The sequence below is a fragment of the Primulina eburnea genome, chromosome 11 (assembly GCF_022965805.1).
Source record: "Primulina eburnea isolate SZY01 chromosome 11, ASM2296580v1, whole genome shotgun sequence".
Taxonomy (NCBI): Eukaryota; Viridiplantae; Streptophyta; class Magnoliopsida; order Lamiales; family Gesneriaceae; genus Primulina; species Primulina eburnea.
The window spans coordinates 42,274,791-42,296,035 of record NC_133111.1 but is presented as its reverse complement, the minus strand read 5'-3'; the positions used below and the strand labels follow the sequence as shown (position 1 = coordinate 42,296,035).

The 21,245-nt window shown below is 32.6% G+C and overlaps 2 protein-coding genes and 1 pseudogene across 3 annotated transcripts; 2 read left to right on the top strand and 1 right to left on the bottom strand.

The window, feature by feature from the left end:
- The first annotated feature begins 465 nt into the window (after positions 1-465).
- LOC140806266 (cystathionine gamma-synthase 1, chloroplastic-like) lies at positions 466-4,994 on the top strand. Its single transcript, XM_073162822.1, is given in 12 exon segments — positions 466-1,009; positions 1,345-1,385; positions 1,387-1,449; positions 2,122-2,195; positions 2,298-2,466; positions 2,819-2,878; positions 2,970-3,173; positions 3,273-3,359; positions 3,607-3,714; positions 4,166-4,261; positions 4,366-4,484; positions 4,673-4,994. Coding segments are annotated over 12 exon segments (1,608 nt in total). The 5' UTR covers positions 466-549; the 3' UTR covers positions 4,800-4,994.
- A 5,572-nt stretch (positions 4,995-10,566) lies between these two features.
- LOC140806265 (SPX domain-containing protein 4-like) lies at positions 10,567-13,159 on the top strand (annotated as a pseudogene).
- A 1,860-nt stretch (positions 13,160-15,019) lies between these two features.
- LOC140806264 (phosphate transporter PHO1 homolog 3-like) lies at positions 15,020-19,045 on the bottom strand. Of its 2 annotated transcripts, none has more exons than XM_073162820.1 (13): positions 18,157-19,043; positions 17,577-17,883; positions 17,443-17,491; positions 17,289-17,360; positions 17,073-17,202; positions 16,856-16,976; positions 16,523-16,781; positions 16,312-16,416; positions 16,163-16,207; positions 15,934-16,083; positions 15,572-15,850; positions 15,354-15,493; positions 15,020-15,259 (listed from the first exon to the last, which is right to left on the bottom strand). In XM_073162820.1, the coding sequence occupies exons 1-13, from the start codon at positions 18,737-18,739 to the stop codon at positions 15,166-15,168; spliced, it is 2,334 nt and encodes a 777-aa protein (XP_073018921.1). In that variant the 5' UTR covers positions 18,740-19,043; the 3' UTR covers positions 15,020-15,165. The 2 variants fall into 2 exon arrangements, with proteins under 2 accessions (XP_073018921.1, XP_073018922.1); XM_073162821.1 differs by having other exon boundaries at positions 15,029-15,259; positions 15,562-15,850; positions 18,157-19,045.
- Between the last annotated feature and the right edge of the window lie 2,200 nt (positions 19,046-21,245).

Genomic DNA, 21,245 nt, shown 5'->3' with positions numbered 1-21,245 from the left:
TAAACGATTTAAAATACAATTTTTTTTATAAGATTATTTCGTAAATCAATTTTTGTGATACGAATATTTAAATTAATATAGCTTATGAAAAATATTATTGTATGTGTTTGAAAACTTGGAGTATTTAAATCGTCAAATGGGTAATTTTTTTTTTTTTTATATTGAGAAGAAATCATGTCAACCTACCAAAGATTTGAAAAATATAAGAGATCCAACTTTAATATAGTATGTAAATCAATCATACTTTAATATGGTATGTAAATTAATATGTATTATGTGTCAGCTTTAATATAGTATGTAAATTAATACAGAATTGGTTAAATATGTTAATTTCTATAATAAGACATAACTATTAAATTTTTTAAAAAATATATTATTTTCTTATATTTAATATTAATATATTTTTATTTTGTGGAGTGTACTTAAATATTAATATTTTATACAACTTGTGTTGCTGGTCGCTTGATATGCATATATAAAGAGGAGAGTCAAGAATCGCGAATTCTGTTCGATATTCCATAATCAGCTAAGCTTCCATTGCGAGCCCTAATGGCCGTTTCCAGCTGCGCAATGGCGTTTCCGGCCTTCGAGTGCCGCTCAGATTCCGATTACCAGCGGACTGATGCACCGTCCGCCGGGAAAATCAAGCCTCCGATGCTCCACGGCGCGGTGTCGGCCTACGGACTTTCCTCGATGATTTTGAAATTCCCACCAAATTTCGTCAGGCAGCTGAGCAACAAGGCGCGAAGGAACTGTAGCAACATTGGTGTGGCGCAGGTCGTGGCGGCTTCGTGGTCGAACGACCAAGATGACTTGGGTTTCAAGCCGGCAGCTAAGGCTGTCGATGCTGCGGCTCTGGCCGCCTCCGCGACGGTTGAAACCGGCGTTGATGAGGTGGTTGTGTCTGAAAGTACTACTTTTGATCGGGAAAATGTACAGTTTGAGGTCTCGCCTCCTATCAAATACGCTTCCTTTTTGAATTCGGATGGTAGCGTCGCGATTCATGCCGGTATGATTTTAATTAATTCAAAATATTCTTTGATTTCGCTATTTTCTTTACTTGATTTTTCCGTTATGAAATCTCATTTATGTGTTTCTTCTAGGATTTTTTTTATTTTATTGTGATACATTTTTTGAAGAAAAACAGTTTTTTCGATACCTAATAATTTATAAGAAATTCTCGGTATATGGATTATTCAGAAAACGTGTACGTTGCATTGTAAGAAGTCTCTTGCATTATTTGTCTAACGTCCAAATCCATAGTCCATTTTGGATTTGGTAGAATCGATTTTGTTTATCGACGTGGATTGTACTTTCTTTTTATGTTTACATTAATTTGTCCAGGTGAAAGGTTGGGTCGTGCTATTGTTACTGATGCAATTACCTACCCCAGTAGTTAATACATCTGCCTATTTCTTCAAGAATACAGCTGATCTCATTGATTTTAAGGTATGTTCAATTATTTTCTGGAGATTGGCCTAAGTTCCTAATTTGTCAGCTCTTTGAAAGGAATTGCTTGGAAAATTATTGACCCACCTAAGGTTAATTATTAAGCTGTCAGTGATTAGTCAGACAACTGAACTAATATTATTCTCGAAGTCTAAAGTGTATTGAATTAGTTTGGAAGGAAAATGAATCGACCAGGTCTGCCAGGGGTTAGAATACAATGAGATCGGCTTGATCTAAATGTCATTGTCTAATTTAGTTTGTTGAACATGATTAGAAATAAGTTTCCTGTCTTTTATATTTGTTTATATACCTAAGGCAAGTACTGTTAGTTTACTAATCATTAGGATGTGTTTAGATTGATGCAATTGAAATGATGGGTTTCAAATCCATGATTTCAAATTATTTGATTTGTTTGGATTGACAAAATTCAAGTGAATTCCAAATCTACATGTTTTAATAGTAATTTTGGTGATGAGTGTATTTGAAATACATCGTCAAATCTTTTCCTAAATATAATCCCCCCTTCAAACAAAATCAATCATTCCAAGGGCAGCCTTAGTTCATGCTCCTTTACATAAACATTACCAAAAAATCTGTAGTGTTGTACCAAATTTTGACCATAGAGATTGAGATGAATTCGACAAAATTAGGTTGTCTTTGTTCGGTTTGCAGGAAAAAAGACGTGCAAGTTTTGAATATGGACGATATGGGAATTACACTACTATTGTGGCTGAGGAGAAGATAAGGTGAACTTGATTCTCCTGTTTAATTCTCTTCTAGCATTCAATTGGAAACAATGGTCTGGTGGATCACATCATCTGCATTCTGTCTATCAAAAATTGTAACAGTGCACTGGAAGGGGCTGAATCAACCCTTCTGATGGCATCTGGAATGTGTGCTACCACTGTCCTGTTGATGGCATTGGTTCCTGCTGGAGGGCATCTGGTGACTACCACCGACTGCTATAGGAAGACTCGGATATTCATTGAGACTATTCTTTCCAAAATGGGAATCACTGTATGTCTACTTAGCTCAATCATTTGATTTTTTTTAATGGGAAAAAATGTGGGCAACTTTGAGTTCTAACTTTTCCTTTGCTTAAAAAAATTGGAGCAAGGCATTCTTGCTTAATAATATTAGCGAACGAAATTTGTAAATTTGTGATTATTATATGCTTTCATTAGCAATTAAACCAATTCTCGATTATTTTGAGATTAAAAAAAAGAAAGGAAAAGGAAAAAAGAGAGGAAACATTACGTTAATTATGTCTGCATTTTGATTATATTATTTCTGAGTGCAGGGCAAGATTAATATTTTGGCTCTATTGGGACCTAAGAGATATGACATTTTTTATGCTAATGAAATGCAGGCCACAGTGATTGATCCTGCAGATATCGGAGGTCTGAAGTCTGCTTTAGAGAAGAACAATGTTAGTATCAGTAGATACTGTCTTCTTCTTTTATGTGTATGTTTTCTTCTTAGAAGGCGTATTGAAAAGATGCTAAATTACCTTCATGCAGGTGTCTCTCTTTTTTTCAGAGTCTCCGACCAATCCATTTTTGAGATGCGTTGATATTGAACTGGTTTCAAAGCTTTGCCACGAGAGAGGAGCCTTGGTGTGCATAGATGGGACGTTTGCTACACCCCTTAACCAGAAGGCACTGGCTCTTGGTGCTGATATTGTTTTACACTCTGCAACCAAATTTATTGGGGGTCATAATGATGTATGTTGACTCTGATAACTTGGCACTTTTATACTTATTGGTATCATCAACATTTTTAGAGTTACAGGCATGATGTTAAACTGGAATATTTGCGTATAGGTTCTTGCTGGATCCATCAGTGGTTCTGAGAAGTTAATTTCAGCTGTTCGCAACTTGCATCATATTCTGGGGGGTGTTCTCAATCCTGTGAGTTTTCGAGATTAAACAAATTTGTTGGATCAATAATTTCGCCTTAGTCACTGTAGTTTTCTTGCATTTTCTGTTTTCTGTGCTGATAAATCTTGATGCATTGAGCATGGTTGCTGTAAGGTCGAGTACATTTGGCCTTTAGCAAAGTCATCTTTTGTCTTTCTGAATCTCTGAGAAATGGTTATGGTTATGGATCAGGCTTTTTTTATAATTAAGCGAACTCTATTGTGCCCCTTTTCATCAGAATGCTGCAAATCTGATCAGCAGAGGCATGAAGACACTGCATCTTCGTGTACAACAACAAAACTCAACAGCACAGAAGATGGCCGAGATTTTAGAGGCACATCCTAAGGTAATGATGCATAATAAATGAGTTTGACTCCTAAAGAAGCTTATATAAATTTTTTGGTCACTTGGAGTTGGATTCTGCGGTTCTTTTAATTTGTGGTTTCTTTTATTCAGATTTCCTTTATAGCAGAAGTCATATTCACTACAAGCGCTCCGTAGTATTAGTTTATGACCACAACTAGGCGATTATTTTTTCCTGTTTTCTTGTGTCTATTGCTGTAGGCTCTTAAGAGTCTTTGATATCTTGTTAATGATCTAGTTGATTATTTACGTACTTAGATTTATCGAACTATCATCATCAATGATTCATTCTTTGGAATGATTAGATTTTGATCTGGATTCCCATATAAACTAACTGGTGGGGCATATTTCCGAGGAGATATTCATTATCTTCATTGCATCTGCTGTTTTGTGTGCACCTGCGCAGAACGAGTGATAACAAAAATGAATTGCAGGTTAGGCGCGTCTATTATCCAGGCTTGGTTAGTCATCCAGAACATCAGCTTGCTAAGAAACAAATGACTGGTTTCGGTGGTGTCGTTAGTTTTGAGGTGAGTAATTTTACAAACCACAGCAAGCTGTTGCTCTTTAGAAGTTAATATATGTTTATGGATGAACAGTTCCTGTGATGATTCATGGTTGTGCTATTGGTTAGGTTGATGGAGACCTGGACAGCACTAGAAAATTTGTTGACACTCTGAAAATCCCATACATAGCCCCATCCTTTGGAGGCTGTGAAAGCATCGTTGATCCACCTGCTATAATGTCTTACTGGTGCGTATTTAAAGCATTTTTACGACTTAGCTTGAAGAATGATAAATCCTTGCGGAGTCATTCGCTTTCGCAACCATGACTTCATAGTTTTATAATACAAGATTATTCATCAGTGCGTGTATTTGTGATGAAAACAATTCAAATTACTAACGAGGTTACGATAACACTCTGAATTCGATGGATACCAGGGATCTTCCACAGTCCGAGAGGGCCGCCAAGTATGGCATCTTGGACAACTTGGTTCGCTTCAGTTTTGGAGTTGAAGACTTTGAAGACTTGAAGGCTGACATTCTTCAGGCCCTGGAGGCCATATAAAGGCGCATCTGACCCGCTGTTTAATTGTTTTTCTTTTCTGTTTTTTAGCACGTCAGGGTAATAATCTGAAATCACTGGTATTTGTTTAATGTTGTGATCCCGAGTTAATGCCTCAAGCAAGATCAGAGGTTTAAGGTGACGTTTAAAATGGTAGTTCAAAATCTGGTAAAACCATCACTTTTATCCAATTTCATATTCTTCCCCGTTTTATTTCATGCACCCAAATCATCTGCTCGTAAAAATTCACGCTCACTCAATCAAAAGCTTGTATTCAATAATTTCGTATGGAGAAATGGTATCGAGTTGCATTCTTAATTACCAAAATTATTTGGATTGTAAGTTTTGAAAATTTAGTTTTGATACGTTAATTTTTTACATCAAATGTTAGTTTTTGAGTTTAATTCGACATATCCAATGTTTATTACTAGTATGATATGATCTTATGATGATCAGTTGTTAGCTATTAAATTCTTAATATATATGTCAATTTTATAAAATGTAAGGTATTCAGATGATATTAGAATTGATGAGAAAGATCCTATCCTATCTAAGAAAATAATTCATAAAGTCAACACCTGGAAAAATAATTCGAAACAATATACAAATTTGTTATATATAAAGAATCAAATATATAAAATATTATCAAAAAATTTGCAAACGTGGCACAAATTCTCTTTTCTTTTCCACTCTTTTTAAGAAACTAGGTAAAGACACGTGCGTTGTACGTGGGGATAGTAAGTAAGGTTGTGAATGTATATTATCGATAATACAAACAATAGGCACAACAATAAAGATAATAATATTTTATTGCTAAATAGATTATTTCCAAAGGTTATCAATATTACAACCCTTCATCTCCTAGATCACTTGATTGAATTTTCAGCTTCTCTGTGTGAATGTTTATAGCTTCTCTTCATCTCCTAGGTCACTTGATTGAATTTCAGCTTCTCGGTGTTCTTGTTGTGATGACATTTTTTCTTGTTTTTCTGGTATGTGGTGAACTATTTTTTCTTTGAACTTGAAAAAGCTGAAGTATTCTTCCTTTTCTTGACATCTTCGGAGTTGGCTTGTATTTTTTTATGTGTCACCAATCCTTCCACTATGATGGACACTGTGCCATTATTTTGTTTTACACTGTTGTCTAACTTAAACAAGAATTTGTGTTTGACATTATTTTGCTTCTCAAGTTGTTGGAGATATTGTTTAGGTATTTCATCATGAAATTAAGAAATGTTATTTTTTATCGATGTGAAATCGAAGATGAACTGTTGTTATATTACGAAATATGTTACTTTCAATGTCTTGTCAAGGAACTCTTGTACTGAGAAGCCTATCAACATCGCAGCAATATCCTCAAACAAAGTAATCATTGCCATCAAATCATTTTCTTGCACCGTTAATGACAACGATATATGTTTATATTTCATTGTATGTTGTAAATATTTAATTATCTTATTTGTAATTATATGGTGCTAGTGATTATCATCTTACCTTGGAATGATCTTAATGTTGAAGTCGATGCAGTGGATGCAATTGTTTCCGTCAGTTGTTTTTTTTATTGCTTTCAGACAGTTTTGACATGCTTCATACCATGGGGTCGATTTGTTCTCAATCTTTGAAATAATTCCTTCGAGACAATAGTAGTGATTCTGTAGACATAGACAATATAACATGGGAAAACAATAATTGATATTGGATTGACTACTATAATATTTTTGTTTGGGAAAGGTGACCAAAATGTTCTATTGTTTTTACCAAGAGTATATATGGAGTGTATATATTATATACTGCAACCTATTGCTTGTTAAGCAAATATATGCTAATGATGTAGATAAGGACAATATCTAATCATGCATTTATTTGATAATGATGTTGATAAGGACGAGATCAAATCATGTATACATCTGTTAAAGTATGTATTTCCTTTTGTAACTGTGCAATAATGACAGTCTTCGAACTTGATACCATCTTTTCCATATACATCATATCCAAGTTGCTGTTGTTTTGATCAGTTTCCAACATGTTCATGTGTACAAAATAATGGCATTCTAAATGTGTGAATATTATTTCACGATAATATAAATGAGGTGTAGATTAAAATTTACTATAGATTATACCATGAGATCAAGTCCTTGGCTTCGACAGAAATTACCTTCGGCTTTATAAATTAAATTCTTGCAGTAATGCTAAACAGAATGATTAAAATTAATAAATACTGTTGGATATATTTAAGTTTATACACAATATTTTTTACGTTATTCTGAGTAAAAATGGAAATATCAAAAAATATATTAACAATATAACGAAAGTGGTTTGTTTTGGAATATTTTTAACAAAGGACAAAATTAGAAAAATAGACATAAAAAAATGTTAAATTATACATGTTTGTTCTCTTCCTAGTATTGAATCCAATGATGAGAAATCTTCCCCTTGCAAAATTTCTTGTTGATGCTGAAGATTTGCATTCTCGTCTTTGAATTTGGGGATATTTTGATACGGAATATTAGGATGATTATTTCCTTCAACTCAAATTGGAGCAACTTGATCAGCAGTAGGAGTATTATAATATCGTTGATCTAAACCTGCATCCTTACAGATCTGAAGAGTTAAATCTTTAACATAAGGAAAATCATTTATTCTTCGTAATAATTGAGCATATGGATTCTTTTCCATAACTCCCATCAACAGCTCCATAGTATCTCTTGAGAAATCTGCATTTTCCAAAACATTCAATCTATTGTTCAATTCATTCGTATTATCCCAGAAATACAGTTGGAAATACGATGGTCTGTCATCACGAGGAATCATAGGAGGAAGTGTATGGAAATCTGACCACGGAACATGTAAATACCACGACTGGAAGATAATAATTCTTTATCCAAGATAACTCCAAAAGAAGTGAAAGCAAATATGCTATTGTAATCTCTAGGTTTTTTACGAAAACTAATTTGCTTCTCTTGAGACATTATCATAAAAGAGCATATATAGCTCATCTGGTATGTCTGTTTCTGCCAATCTAATTTTTCCATTGTCACAACAAAATGTCGCATTTTCAAATTCGAATTTCTTTGCAGCACAATATTGGCGTGTCAACATTGAACCCAATTCATGGACTTCTGTTTTATCTGAATTAAAAAAATAAGAGAAGAGGAAAAAATATTAATGTGACACACGGATTTCAGATAGATTAGTATTTTCAATCCCAAAATATATCATTTAAGTAATAACCATTTTTGTACAAATGTACGTACCATCTTGTCTAGTCGCTTTCGGCTGCGAAGCTTCTTCAAACGTGCCGAGCTTCATTTCAGATATTCTACGTTTTTTGCTTGTGGTATACTGAGTTATAGAACCTCTAGCTCTAGCTTTGCTTTGCACACGATCAACATTTGATAGCTTTAAACGAAATTTAGAATTATTTAAAGATAAGATCGATAAACATTGAGAAAATTAGCATTTTCATCATGTACCTTGCCTGCCTTTTGATTTTAGTGAGGTATGTTGTCATGTTTTGGAAAATGCACAATAACTTGGATGAAATATTTGGATTTAGTCATGTGTCGCCAGCTCTCTCGAGAGCAGCCACGTTTTAGTTGAAATCCTCCGAGTCATTGTACTTTTACAAAAATACGAGAACATACGGGATCAAAACCAAAAGCAGACCAACATAAAGATCTAAATTACTACTTTTCCTGATAAACGTGACAAAATTTTCACAAAGAACAAGTTCAAATTAAATTACTATTCTTGTAATATAAAACAACAAAATAAAATACCAATATCCGAGCATCTTAATCACCGAGTGAAAAGTGGTGAGTAAACAACCTGCTGAAACCAAAACATGATGAATACAAAAAGAATGTTAATAAGGTGGTTAATATTCACATATGAATGGATCAATACTTAGTTTATTCTTGCCTTTTTGAGTGATTCGGAAGATTTCCGACCCATTTCAGATACGAAGAAACTTCCAAGTAGAATATGACTAATTCCCAGATATCAATAAGTTATTTACTTCAAACTAAATGCAATAATGTTCCAAAAAAATGGCTAAACTATGACAATCAAATGAAGAATGATTTTTATTTTTTTTACATATGATTAGTATTAGTTAATGTGAAAAGACACAAAAACAAGATAACATCACGTATTTCTAAGTATGCAAGTAATTAATAATAACTTTAAAGAAATGTTTAAAGTAAATAAATGGGAAAAATTGTTCTCTCAAAAATTAAATTTATTTGAGTTCCAAAGATGGTTATTAAATTTATTAACATGAATATTTGGATTTTCTGTTAAATTAAATTAAATAAGTATATCAAGAGCCGAAATTATAATGATAAAAACAACCACTCAATAATAAAATTATTTATTTGAATGACTTATTAAAAATAATATGATAACATTTCTTCATATGATGAAATAAATTTTATAATACAAGATGCAACTTTAGCACCGAGAACTTTACACAAATAATAAAGGAACGAAAAAGAAATAAAACGCCATAGTGAAATTATTAATTCATTACACTCTCAGGAGAAATCCAAAGTCTTATATTTAGTAAATCGATTTTTAAAAAATATCCATAGTTGTTAGTTATCCTAATGTAGATGTTATATTATTAGTTTTTAAATTTACTTAGTCGTATGAGTTCAATAGGGAGAGATATAGATTTTTCAGAATTTTATATCTCTGACTTATATATTCAAAACACGATAATTTACTCTATTTTTATTTGGCATGCATCCATAATGGAACTGTATTAAATTCTCCGTCAGTTAAGATAATTTTCTGAATATTATTCGATAGTTGAAAAACAATGCTAAGAAATAAGTAAGCAGTAACAACTAAATAAAATTTATTTTATTAAAAAACAAACACAATAAGAAGCATTTATATTTCCTCATACAGATCATATTGCATAAATGTCATACTACATGCTTTTATTTAATTAATTTTGTGTGCCGTAACGGTAATAACACAAACTGGATATTGGACAAGCTCGACGTCACATTCTCAAAATATATAAACACGCTTATATTATATATACACACTCGTATATACACACTCGATTTGACCAAGGACCAATAATTAATAATTAAAAGTCAAAGAGCATAAATGACGATTCACAATTCACAATATAGGCTCTTTTATGTAGGTAATAATAATAATAACAATAATATATAGATAATAATAGATAAAAGTCCAAGGACATAAATGACAATTCACAATATTCAATATTGGCTCTTTAATAATTATTAAAAACCAAATGACATAAATGACAATTCACAATATTGGTTCTTTTATATAGATGATGATGATGATAATAATAATAATAATAATAATAATCTCTTTAATAATTATTAAAAGCCAAAGGACATAAATAACAATTCACAATTTACAATATTCAATATTGACTATTTGATAATAATTATTAAAAGGGTAATATAATAATAATCTCTTTAATAATTATTAAAAGTCAAAGGGCACAAATAACAATTCACAATTTACAATGTTAAATATTGACTCTTTAATAATTATTAAAAAAGTAATATAATAATAATAATAATAATAATCTCTTTGATAATTATTAAAAGCCAAATGACATAAATGATAATTCACAATGTTTAATATTGGTTCTTTAATAATTACTAAAAGTCAAAGGATATAAATGACAATTCACACTTCACGATGTTCCATATCGGCTCTTTTATATAAGTAATAGATTGTTTTGAAATAATATCTTGTAATTAAAGATCTATTCTACCTTATGATTCAAAATGTAATGTCGAACTATTATACCAAATAATTCAAATTTATGGAATTTATTTTCAACGATTATACATAAAAATATTCGACAGGATAATATTATCACTGCAACAAAGAAATCGGCATCAATGTCTGGTTCCGCGTTCAACAATCGAACGTCGGATTTGTCGAAAACCTATGGAATTCGGGAAAGAATTTAGGATTCATTTGGAAGAAACCCTACCGGAGTGGATGCTACAAGTTGTCGAAGAATCTCCTCAAGAATATTTCCGAACCCGCCGCCGTGACTCTGCCAGTCCCTGGAGCTGATGCCGCCTCCGCCGCTGCCGAAGCTTGAGGAGTGGTTTGTTGGGATTCTCAACGAGGAACTCGAAAAGTTCAACGATTTCTACGTCGATAAGGAGGAGGATTTCATCATCAGATTCCAGGTTTTTGTTTTTGATGCAGTTCGGTATTAAATCTTTGTGGTTGCGCTCTTATTTTGAAAATTTTCGATTTTTCACCAATAGTTTTTGTGGAGAATAAAGTTGGGAAGTTTACGTTTGTGGGAAGAATTTTGTGCTGCCCTTTTCCATGAGTGAAGTTTTAGTTCGCATGCTTGAATCCTATTCAGTTTAAGACAATTTAATATGAATTGATCGTGACCTGTGAATTTCGTGGGTGAAATCAAAACAGAAAATTTATGTTGGGAAAAAAAATTCCCGTTTTACGTACTCGGACATCGTGTCTCTGATTCTGAAACTCAGATGGCTCTATCTTGCTTATCAACATAGAAATCGTCGAACTTTTCGTACCTAGAGCTTTTAATTCCCAACATAAACTCTATGAGAAATGCTGTCTTAGGTTCATGAATTGGAAAACAAAAGAAAAGGCTAGTTGACAATGAAGATAAAGATGGGGTGTGATCTATTCAGATTAAATGCAAAAAATCCAGACTCTTCGAGGTTGATGTTATTGCTTCCGTGAGTGAGTCGATTTTAATATCTATGAAGTTGAATGGTTTAAAAGAATCTATTTGGTATATTCCAATTTCATTGGATTTGTTTAATCTATCTGAGTGGTATGCTTTTGAGAATATATATTATATCAATGCAAAGAGATCTGTTTTCTTGAAATTTGTTTCGCGCCAACCGGGGAGACTTTTATTAACTCTTTGTTAAGCGACTATATGGCGGCTTGAATTAGACCAGAGAGAGACTCACAGTTAGCTAATTGATCAAGCAACTTTTTGAGTGCATCGGATTAGACGGCAATGTGTACCATTCTGATAGAATATGAGATTTTGTTGGTACGAAGTTGAAATTGGTAATTACCAATTCCAATTGTCAGAATCGAATGAAAGCAGCATCATAATGACGAGCAATTGCTTGAAAGCTGCATGGTGTTTTATACTATAAGCATAAATCTGCTGTTTGTTTGCGGAAATCTATCTGTTTAAACTCTCAGATGGTATTTTCAAATTTATGGCCTTGTTTAACTTCATTGGGATCACTTGTGTTAAGGATGAAGCATGGAATTCGCACAAGTTTTCAAAAATTCAAGGTTTGTGGCCCAAATTCTGTTGAGACCCCCCTGCTTACTCCAGAATGGTACATTGAAGCGTGTGATTGTTGTCTGATGCTGTTATCTCAGGCACTTAAGGAAATTATTGAGCGAGTGAAAGAGAAGGGAACTAGAGATGGAGTCCCTTAGATGGAGTCCCTTAGAGATTGAGTTTAGTGAAGAGATGATGGAGATACGCCGGGATCTTGTCGCTATTCATGGAGAAATGGTTCTTCTCAAGAACTTCAGTTCCCTTAATTTTGCAGGTAAGGGAGCCAATTCTTGTTTGGTTTTTTTATTATCGGGTTTCAAGTCCTTTGTTCCTAGTATCAAAAGGTATAAGCTACTTCCATGGAAATGTCTTGCACATCAGGTTTAATTAAAATCTTGAAGAAATATGATAAAAGAACTGGGGAGTTGCTGAGTCTCCCCTTCACGCAGATTGCTGGTCATTAGCACTTCTTCACTACAGATCCTTTTACAAGATTAGTATATGAATGTGAGGAAAATCTCGAGGTCCTGTTCCCACGGGGAGCGGAGGTTGTCGAATCCACCGATATAGCACCAGAACAGACGCTAGGTGACATTTCGAAACCTCAATTGGAAGGAAGAAATGGTAGATATATCTGGAAGCATCTCTGCTGCTAGGAGAGCGCTACAGGGGCTTAAGAAGGAGAGCTCTACCTATAATCCTCTGTCATTGTCATATCTATTCGGACCAGGATCTCGATAGTATGGGTGCCGTAACGGCAGAAAGCTCGCCTTGTGAATCTTTAGTAACGTTACATGACGGGAAGGCGAAAATAAAGAATTGGTTCCCCTAAATGAACGTGGACCTTCTGAATTTGTTGCTACTTTGTGTCAATGTAAACTTTACCTTTCTTGCAGCTAAATGACTCAATAAAGCCTGAGTAATAATCTGTCAACTGAACGTAACTCGTTGACTACGTTTGATTGCAGTTTTCATTGTATAAAGTGAGACTACATGTCTTGCACTATTTTCTTGTGCTACGATTGAAATATAAATCTTTGATAAAACTATTGTTATATATAGTTGTTACATATGGTAAGTTTCGGTAAAAAATTTCATGCCAAAAAAAGAAATAAATGTGAATTAATGTTATATTTAATAATGCTCCGATTTTCATTAATTAATTTATTTTTTAAAAAATAATAATATTCCTATTTTTTCTCATACATTTATTTAAATATATTGTTTTTTGAAATTATATTAAACAAAAATATATTATTAATAATTAGAGTAATGATTATATATAATTTAAGATTACAAATATTTATTATTTTATTAAAGAGAAATTTATTCGAGAAATTTTAATCTATAATGACACACGATAATTATGAACTATACAAATATTTACATTTTTTTTGTGATTCATTAAATTAAATAAATATTATAATAAAATTAAAATAATTATTTGAAAAAAAAATCTTAAAATTAGCTACAATATATTTTTGAAAGAAAAAATATTAATATATTTACACAAAATTACTCAAGATAGAAATATAATTAAATTGTTTGTAAATAATTAAACTGTTTGTTTTATGCTATTTTAAAAAATTATAAATCAACAGTCTTATTAAACTATTTGTCAACATATTTACAAAAATTACTCAAAAAACGGTCTTACAGATATATATTTATGAAATGAATCGACTAATTTCATATCTCGAGTGAAAAATAATATTGACATAAAAAATATTTTATATTGAGTCGGAGTGGATAGAAATTTGTTTCACAAATTGACTTCTACGACCGTATCTTGAGAGTTTTTGTGAATTAATTTTAATATTTTATTATATTTAATAAAAAAATATTATATGCTTATTTCAATATTTTAAAAATCATTTGAGGACATATTAGACATTTTAGAGTAAAGAAAGAAATATATAGTGTATTTTAAAAAAGTGGTGTAAATAACATTCCATTAAGTATTTGCATTTAATCTATTTCATTTAATATATATTAAGGTTTTGAATTTTGTGTTACTTTTATATATTTATTTTTTCATATTCTCTAAAATATTAAATACATTATAAAAAATTATATAATATTATTCTTTTCAGCTTTTCAAGATTTTTGGTATATTGATTATGCATCCATCACTATTATTATTAGTGTATAAAGATTTTTTAAAATGTTCAAAAATTAATTAAAAATTTTAATCAAAAATTTCATCTAATAAATGATTTTTTAAGTAATTATTTGAATGCTCATATTTACTAATTTTAATAATTTATGTATTACACATGTGTGATTATAGTAAATATGATAATAGAAATGTATAAAACGATAATCAAGAAATATAATCTTTTTTAGGTTTAAAAACTACAAAATATACATAATTAACTTAATTTATATAATTTAAATTATTTAATTTGCATAATCAAACTCGAAATTTCTTTCTATTTTTAGTAGAAACTAAAATACTCGTGAAATTGTGTTGTGATTATTGAAAATTGAACTTAATTAGTTTGGTAGTTTGATAACCTCGCTACTCATGCTACTATTTCTCATCTATTCAAAATTTAAAGAAATAAATTTCTGTTTAAAAAAATAAATAAATAAATTTCAATTGAGATTGAAATTAAACCACCAGAACTCAGAACTAAACATGTACAAGTTTAGATCATATATATATATTTTTAATCGGAATCAAGATTTGGCTCCATACTAAAAGATAAATTCTAAAAAATAAGAATAAAGAGATGAATGAGTCTCATGTGAGACCATCTCACAGATCTTAATATGTGAGACGGATCAACCCTACCGATATTCACAATAAAAAATAATACTCTTAGCATAAAAAGTAATAATTTTTCATGGATGACACAAATAAGATATCCGTCTCACAAATACGACCCATGAGACCGCTTTTTTTGCCAAAAGAGATTGGATTGTAATCTGTTTTTTTCTATCTATATCTGCACAGTGTTTGCTGATTTAGATGCCAAAGAAGTAAGGAATCATCCAGTGTTTTGGATAAATAAATATACAAAAGAAATTTTCTATATCTAGGTTCTGTGTCGTGTATTGTCACATAATTTTGTCATCTGCATAGTGAAATGGCAATGGAACATGTTTGAAGGCTCGATACTTTCCGACGTTGTTCAAATGCTCATTCTCCAATCTGCCACGAATCATACGACAATTTGACATTTATTCTCAGATCAAAACAACATTGAATTAAGGATTGCAGAATGTTAATGTAAGCATCGTCAAACCTGAAAAAGTTCCAAATTCCACGGCGAAGTATCTCCAAGCAAGCAACAAGAGCAACCATGGCTTTCCTGTGCAGAAATGGAGCTTCTTGGATATCGAGAACTAACTGCATCCACACCAGTCTCAGGAGGATGTTCGCAACCTGCAAGAACTCATTAAGGTAAGTTTTTTTGTACTGACTGTAGAAATATGAAATAATTTAACTATTACCGAGACTCACTATCGCAATGAAGTACACAGCCTTGTTTGACACCAAAAGCTTGTCTCTCAACCATGGATTCTTGGAGTTTCTTTGCAGAAGACCCCAATCAATGACAATATCCCAGTACGTGTTATATATCGTGGTAAAACCGGAGCTTGAAGCAGCCAAAATTCTCCAAAATGTTCCTCGTCTGAGATCATAGATTGTCCTTAAAATGAGTGCAGCGACTGTGGAAAAGTATTTGAGGCTATTGAAGCCCTGTGATATATTTTTTTCCTCAAATAAACGCCGTAGGCACTGAGTTTATTCATGAAACCAGAAGTTAGATTATTGTTATTAAAAAGGGCAAGATTAAACAGAAGATTCGGGTAAAATCTTACCTGAAGAACACGGGACCAGAAAGGAACTATTGCAACACAAATGTAGAAAATTTCAAAGGTTTTGCTTTGAACAAATGTAGTTGATCTTGCAGTGAAGTCTCCCCATATATAATAGCAAATATAGAATTGAATACACCGAATCGCCTGAATCTGACATACATGAATGCTAGTTTATTCAATATTGTTCCGTATCAATTGATATTTGATTATAACCAGGAAAAATTAGAACCTGGCTTGTTAGCTGATCTGCCAAGAAGAAATCGGGCATAGTAACCTGCGAAAGGCATTCAAGAGGAGACAGTCATCATCATCTTTCATCATAAAGTAATTATGTATTTTTTTTACATGTACTTTCTGATCTTTTATCTGCATATATACCTTATAGAGTGGAGCAAGCATGCAGTGCCATGCACATCGAATGAGAAAGAAACGACTCGAAAGGTATATGATGTTGAAGGGACAGAAGGTGATAAGAAGCACAACCTATTACATTCATCAAAAGTACGACATCAAAGATTATGGCAATTAATTAATGAAATCATGCTGAAAAATTCACGTGAAGAAGAAAACAAGGCTATTCTGAACTCACAGCAACAAGGCCTAGTGGAACCAACTCGGTTAGCATCTGGAACCTTGCCGTTCTTTGATCCATTTCCATGTCCAGATTTGCGAGTGTAGCAGCCAATGCCAGTACTGAAAGCCCTGAAGCAACAAGAAAGATTTCTCGAAATCCCAATTCAGTTCCAGGTTTGAATCCAAAGATGAAAGGATAATTAACGGAGAATCGCTTCCAGAAGTACGTATTTGCTCCATACATGAGCATGTGTAGAAAAATGTATCCAAACAAACTGCATCAACAATAATTATTAGCTATTTTGAACTCTTGATATGGATAAGTGAAGAATTTTCTTTCGAAAGGTACCTGTACAGTGGGAATATAGTGTCCATATATTGTCCTCGTCCCGGATGATTTAGAATTTTCCGCGCATGTATGGAGACAATAATACCAGCAACAAGTGCTATCGAGCAACCAGTGAATACACCTAATCAAAGTGACTTACATACGCATTTAGAATGAATAATTTGGAATAACGGTACAAATGACAGGCTCCTTAGTCCTTATGAACAAGCTAGCTTACCGAGGAAAAAAGTCGTTCTATGCCTTTCTTTTTTATGTTTAGGCTTCAAAGATTTCATCCCTTTTCTATGATTTCCATTAGTGAAGTGCTTAATGAATGCGGCCTCTAGTCTTTCTATGAGTTTGTTAACCTGAACAACAGAGTGAAATTAAGAACCAAAACGCGACGATATACACCATGAAGCCTACAGCCACGCAATGGATTATAAGTTATAACCTCTTCGGAGCTGCCTAGATACGACTTATCAACCATCTCCAAGTAAGATTTTGAAGCATTTCTTGAAGTAATCTGCAAGAAAAAATCGAAGATGAGGATCCAGAGCATAAAAAAAATCCTTTGAAATGGGCAGTGGGAACTACAGTGTGTGCACCTTGTCATATTTCTTCATAATCTTGGAAAATGCCAGCATATTCAAGAAACTGTCATATAACGTAAGACCATGTTAACCATAGTTCTGTTGCAGTAAAGTGCCCGAAAATTTACTGAGTGGAAAAGAATTGTTACCAATAACTTTTCAAGAGTCGAAGCTGCTGATAAAATTCGACAAAAGCCTGTCTTAATTTTTCTTCTACTTTTCTAAGCTCCTCCTCGCTGAATGATAAGTCTGATTTTGAACTCATTATAACATTTCTCAAAGTCGAGACTGGAGTTTCGGGATCAACGTTTATCATCACCTGTCCCAGGACATCTAATGAAGCTGGCCTAAATCGGCTTGCGTTATTGTTTTGACTCTCGGACCTTATCTGTTCGTCGTCTCCTGAAATTCCGCCACTGTTCATCTCAACTTCTTGAATCGCATCCATACCTTGCCCTTCATTTGTGAAACAAATAAATGTAAGGCTAAAGTGGAAAACTTTCCAAGAACTAAGACCTCGTACGCTCGGGCCAGAAGTTCCTTTCCTTAGCAGGGAAAATCAGAAAATGAGATCTTTTTCTTTATTTTCCCCAAAAAACAGAAGGATTTGTATCGGAACAGAGAAGTTGGCTTGCTGCCCCCATTAAACCATTATAATTTTTTGATTTCCAAATGTTATACCAGCAAACATTAGAATGAACAAAGTAAAAGAAAATCACAGTCCCTTACCTGGCTTCACTCCATTTACGGATGCAACAACTGTTGCGGGCCCTGAATAACCAGAACTGGGTCCAGTATTAAGTTCAGAAGCAAATTTCTGCACCACACCGGGCTTATCCACCTTGATCCTCAAAGCAATAAGCACATCCATCTGTTTGCTCAGCTCCTCAGCCTCCCCCTTCACTTCTTGAACCTTCTCCTTGTAAAATTTCAACACTTTATTAAATTCATCATCCAATGCTTTGAAGAACTCGAGCTCGTACTCGCCGCCAGCATCGGACAACTTCAAGAACATTGTCTGGTAATTTTCAGAGCCCTCTTGCTGCACTGAACCGACTAAGATAACTTCTTCTTCATTCTTATGAGGAGATCCACCTTTAAGGTTGTTGTATCTGCTTGTTAGCCCGCTGAATGCTCTAGACATAGTTAGCCTCCTTCTCAGGGAGCCTGTTCGGGCCATAGGGTCCGATAATGAGTTCTGCTGTCTGAATTTCAATATCTCCTTGAGCAGTTTCTTGAGATTGTTGTAATCCATGTATGCTCCCTGCCATTCTGGTACCATCTGGGAAGTTAATTCCCTCCCAAATTTCATCCTCACCAATCTGAAAATGAAACAATTTTTTTTGTTTTGTTTCTTTAAATTTGTATTCTTTTTGGAAATCCCTTTTTGCCAACCGTTTTCTTCCTCTGATTTTGGTGGTAATTATGTGTATTTTTCCAACTTGTATATATACTTGTTAAAACAAAATAAAAAAGAAAACAAGTGCAAGAAGACGACACAGCCGTGTTCAGTATACACAGATTGAAGAAGAGAGTTTACAAATCTGTACCATTTCTGTACTCGGTTTCCAATCAAAGTTAGCTGCTGCCAGGTCTCAACAAGTTTACAGTGGAACATTTATATATGACAGCTACGATTTTCAACCCTTTTAATAATAATAATCAAATATATATATATATATATATATATATATATACTAGAATAGTGCACGTGCGTTGCACGTGAAAACGATTTTATTCGAGATAAAATTAGTTGATATAATAAATAAACATGAAAATTATATTTTTTATAAACTCATATTAATTACATATATGAAATTTACATGTTTTCACATGCTTATTTTAAATAATTTACTTTCCGTTATGTAATTTTTTTTGTTATTTCTGTGTACACGTCAAGTTTTAATAACAAGTACGGATATCGTCCGACAAAACTTGATATATTACAAATTTACATTAAAAACAATTCTTTAATTAACTTGAACAAAAACTTGAATAAATTAATAAACTAAATTGAAATTAAAATAAAAGAATGAAACAAACACAATTTAAATAATTTAAATTAAAATAATTAATAAACGACTGTTCAAATATCGGTTAATGCACATATCAATTCTTAAGCAATGCTTTTGAAGGAATTCATTATTTTATCAATATACTATGTCAAATTATATTTAACTATGTCATTTTTTTATTTAATAATTGCAATTGCAACAATGAATGATGGATTTCTCTAGCATTCGTTTTTTAGTCTATGATGATCAGCATGTACTCAATCTCATATGTTGTTAGGACCGGCTAGCTGTTTAGAGGGGGTGAATGAATACCTGTTAAAACTTTCGGTATTATTGGTTTGAGCTAACAAAATACAATCGCTTTATCTCAACTCAGTTGAGTTACAAGTCAACAAGGTAAAATATTTGCGCAGAAAAAGAAATGTGTTCAAATTTGAACCAAATAGATACTAACACAATAATCGGTAGATGCAGTTATCCCAATGTCAAAAATATTCATGATGTTCAGTAGTTTTTTGTTGATGAAAATACTGTTAAACAACCAATTCAAGCTGATTTTGATGGAGAAAATGGAGAAGAAATGCAGCATCCTTTGGAGAATGCATAATCTGTAGAGTACAAGCAACAATCAATAATTAATCAACATATTTCAGTCAATGAGATAGAAAATAAACAAAGATCTCAACGATTTAAAAGAAGAGCAATATGGATGACAAATTATGAGGTAACTGGTAATAACTAAATTTAAGATTAATTTGTTCATTTTGCTCTATTTTCTTATTGTGATCCAGTAGCTTTCGAAGAAGGTGTCAAAGAATCAAAATAGCAAAAGGCAATGGATGCTAAAATCACATTCATCGATAAAAATAAAACTTGGGAACTCATCGAGCTTCCAAAAGGTCAAAAAACGATATGTGAAGTAGATTTACAAGAGTAAATTGAAAGAAAATGGAAAGCCGACAAATTCAAAGCACCGTTGGTAGCAAAAGATTACAAATAAGAGTTTGGAGTCGGTTATATAGAAATATTTACTCAGTTGTAAGACATGATACGATCAGATTGGTAATTGCCTTATTTGCACAATATTCATGGTCTATCTTCTATTTGGTTGTGAAATCGACGTTCTTACATGGAGACTCAGAAGAACATATATGTATCCATCAACCTCCTTGTTATATTAAGTTGGAAATGAGCATAAAGTGTATAAATTGAAAAAAAACTTTGTACAAAATTGAAGATGAATGAAAAATCTCATTGTTTGTTTATATGTTAATGATCTTATATTCTCTTAAAATGATAGTGTCATGTTTGAAAAATTTAAGAAGTCCATGATGGTTGAGTTTGATATGTAGGATCTTGGCAAGATGCATCATTTTCTTGGTATGAAGTAGTTCAATCTACTTATGAGATTTTTATTTCACAAAAAAAACGTGTTCAAAAAGTTTTGTGCATATTTAATATGAAGAAATGCAATTCTGCAAGTACTCCCGTAGACTATGGTTTGAAGCTAACAAAAATTTGTGAAGGAAAGAAGATTGACAACACATTTTACAAGCAAATTGTTAGAAGCTTAATGTAGTATTTGACAGCAACAATGTCGGATATTATGTATTCTTTCAGTCTCATAAGCAGATACATTGAGAATCCTACAGAAATGCATTTTTAAGCTGTTAAGAGGATTTTATGATGCCGACAACGAACACAAGAACTTGGTCTCTACTATAAGAAAGGAGAACAATTAGATTTGAAGGAGATCGAGATTATAGAAAAAGAACTTAAGGATATGATTTTTTTCTTAGATCA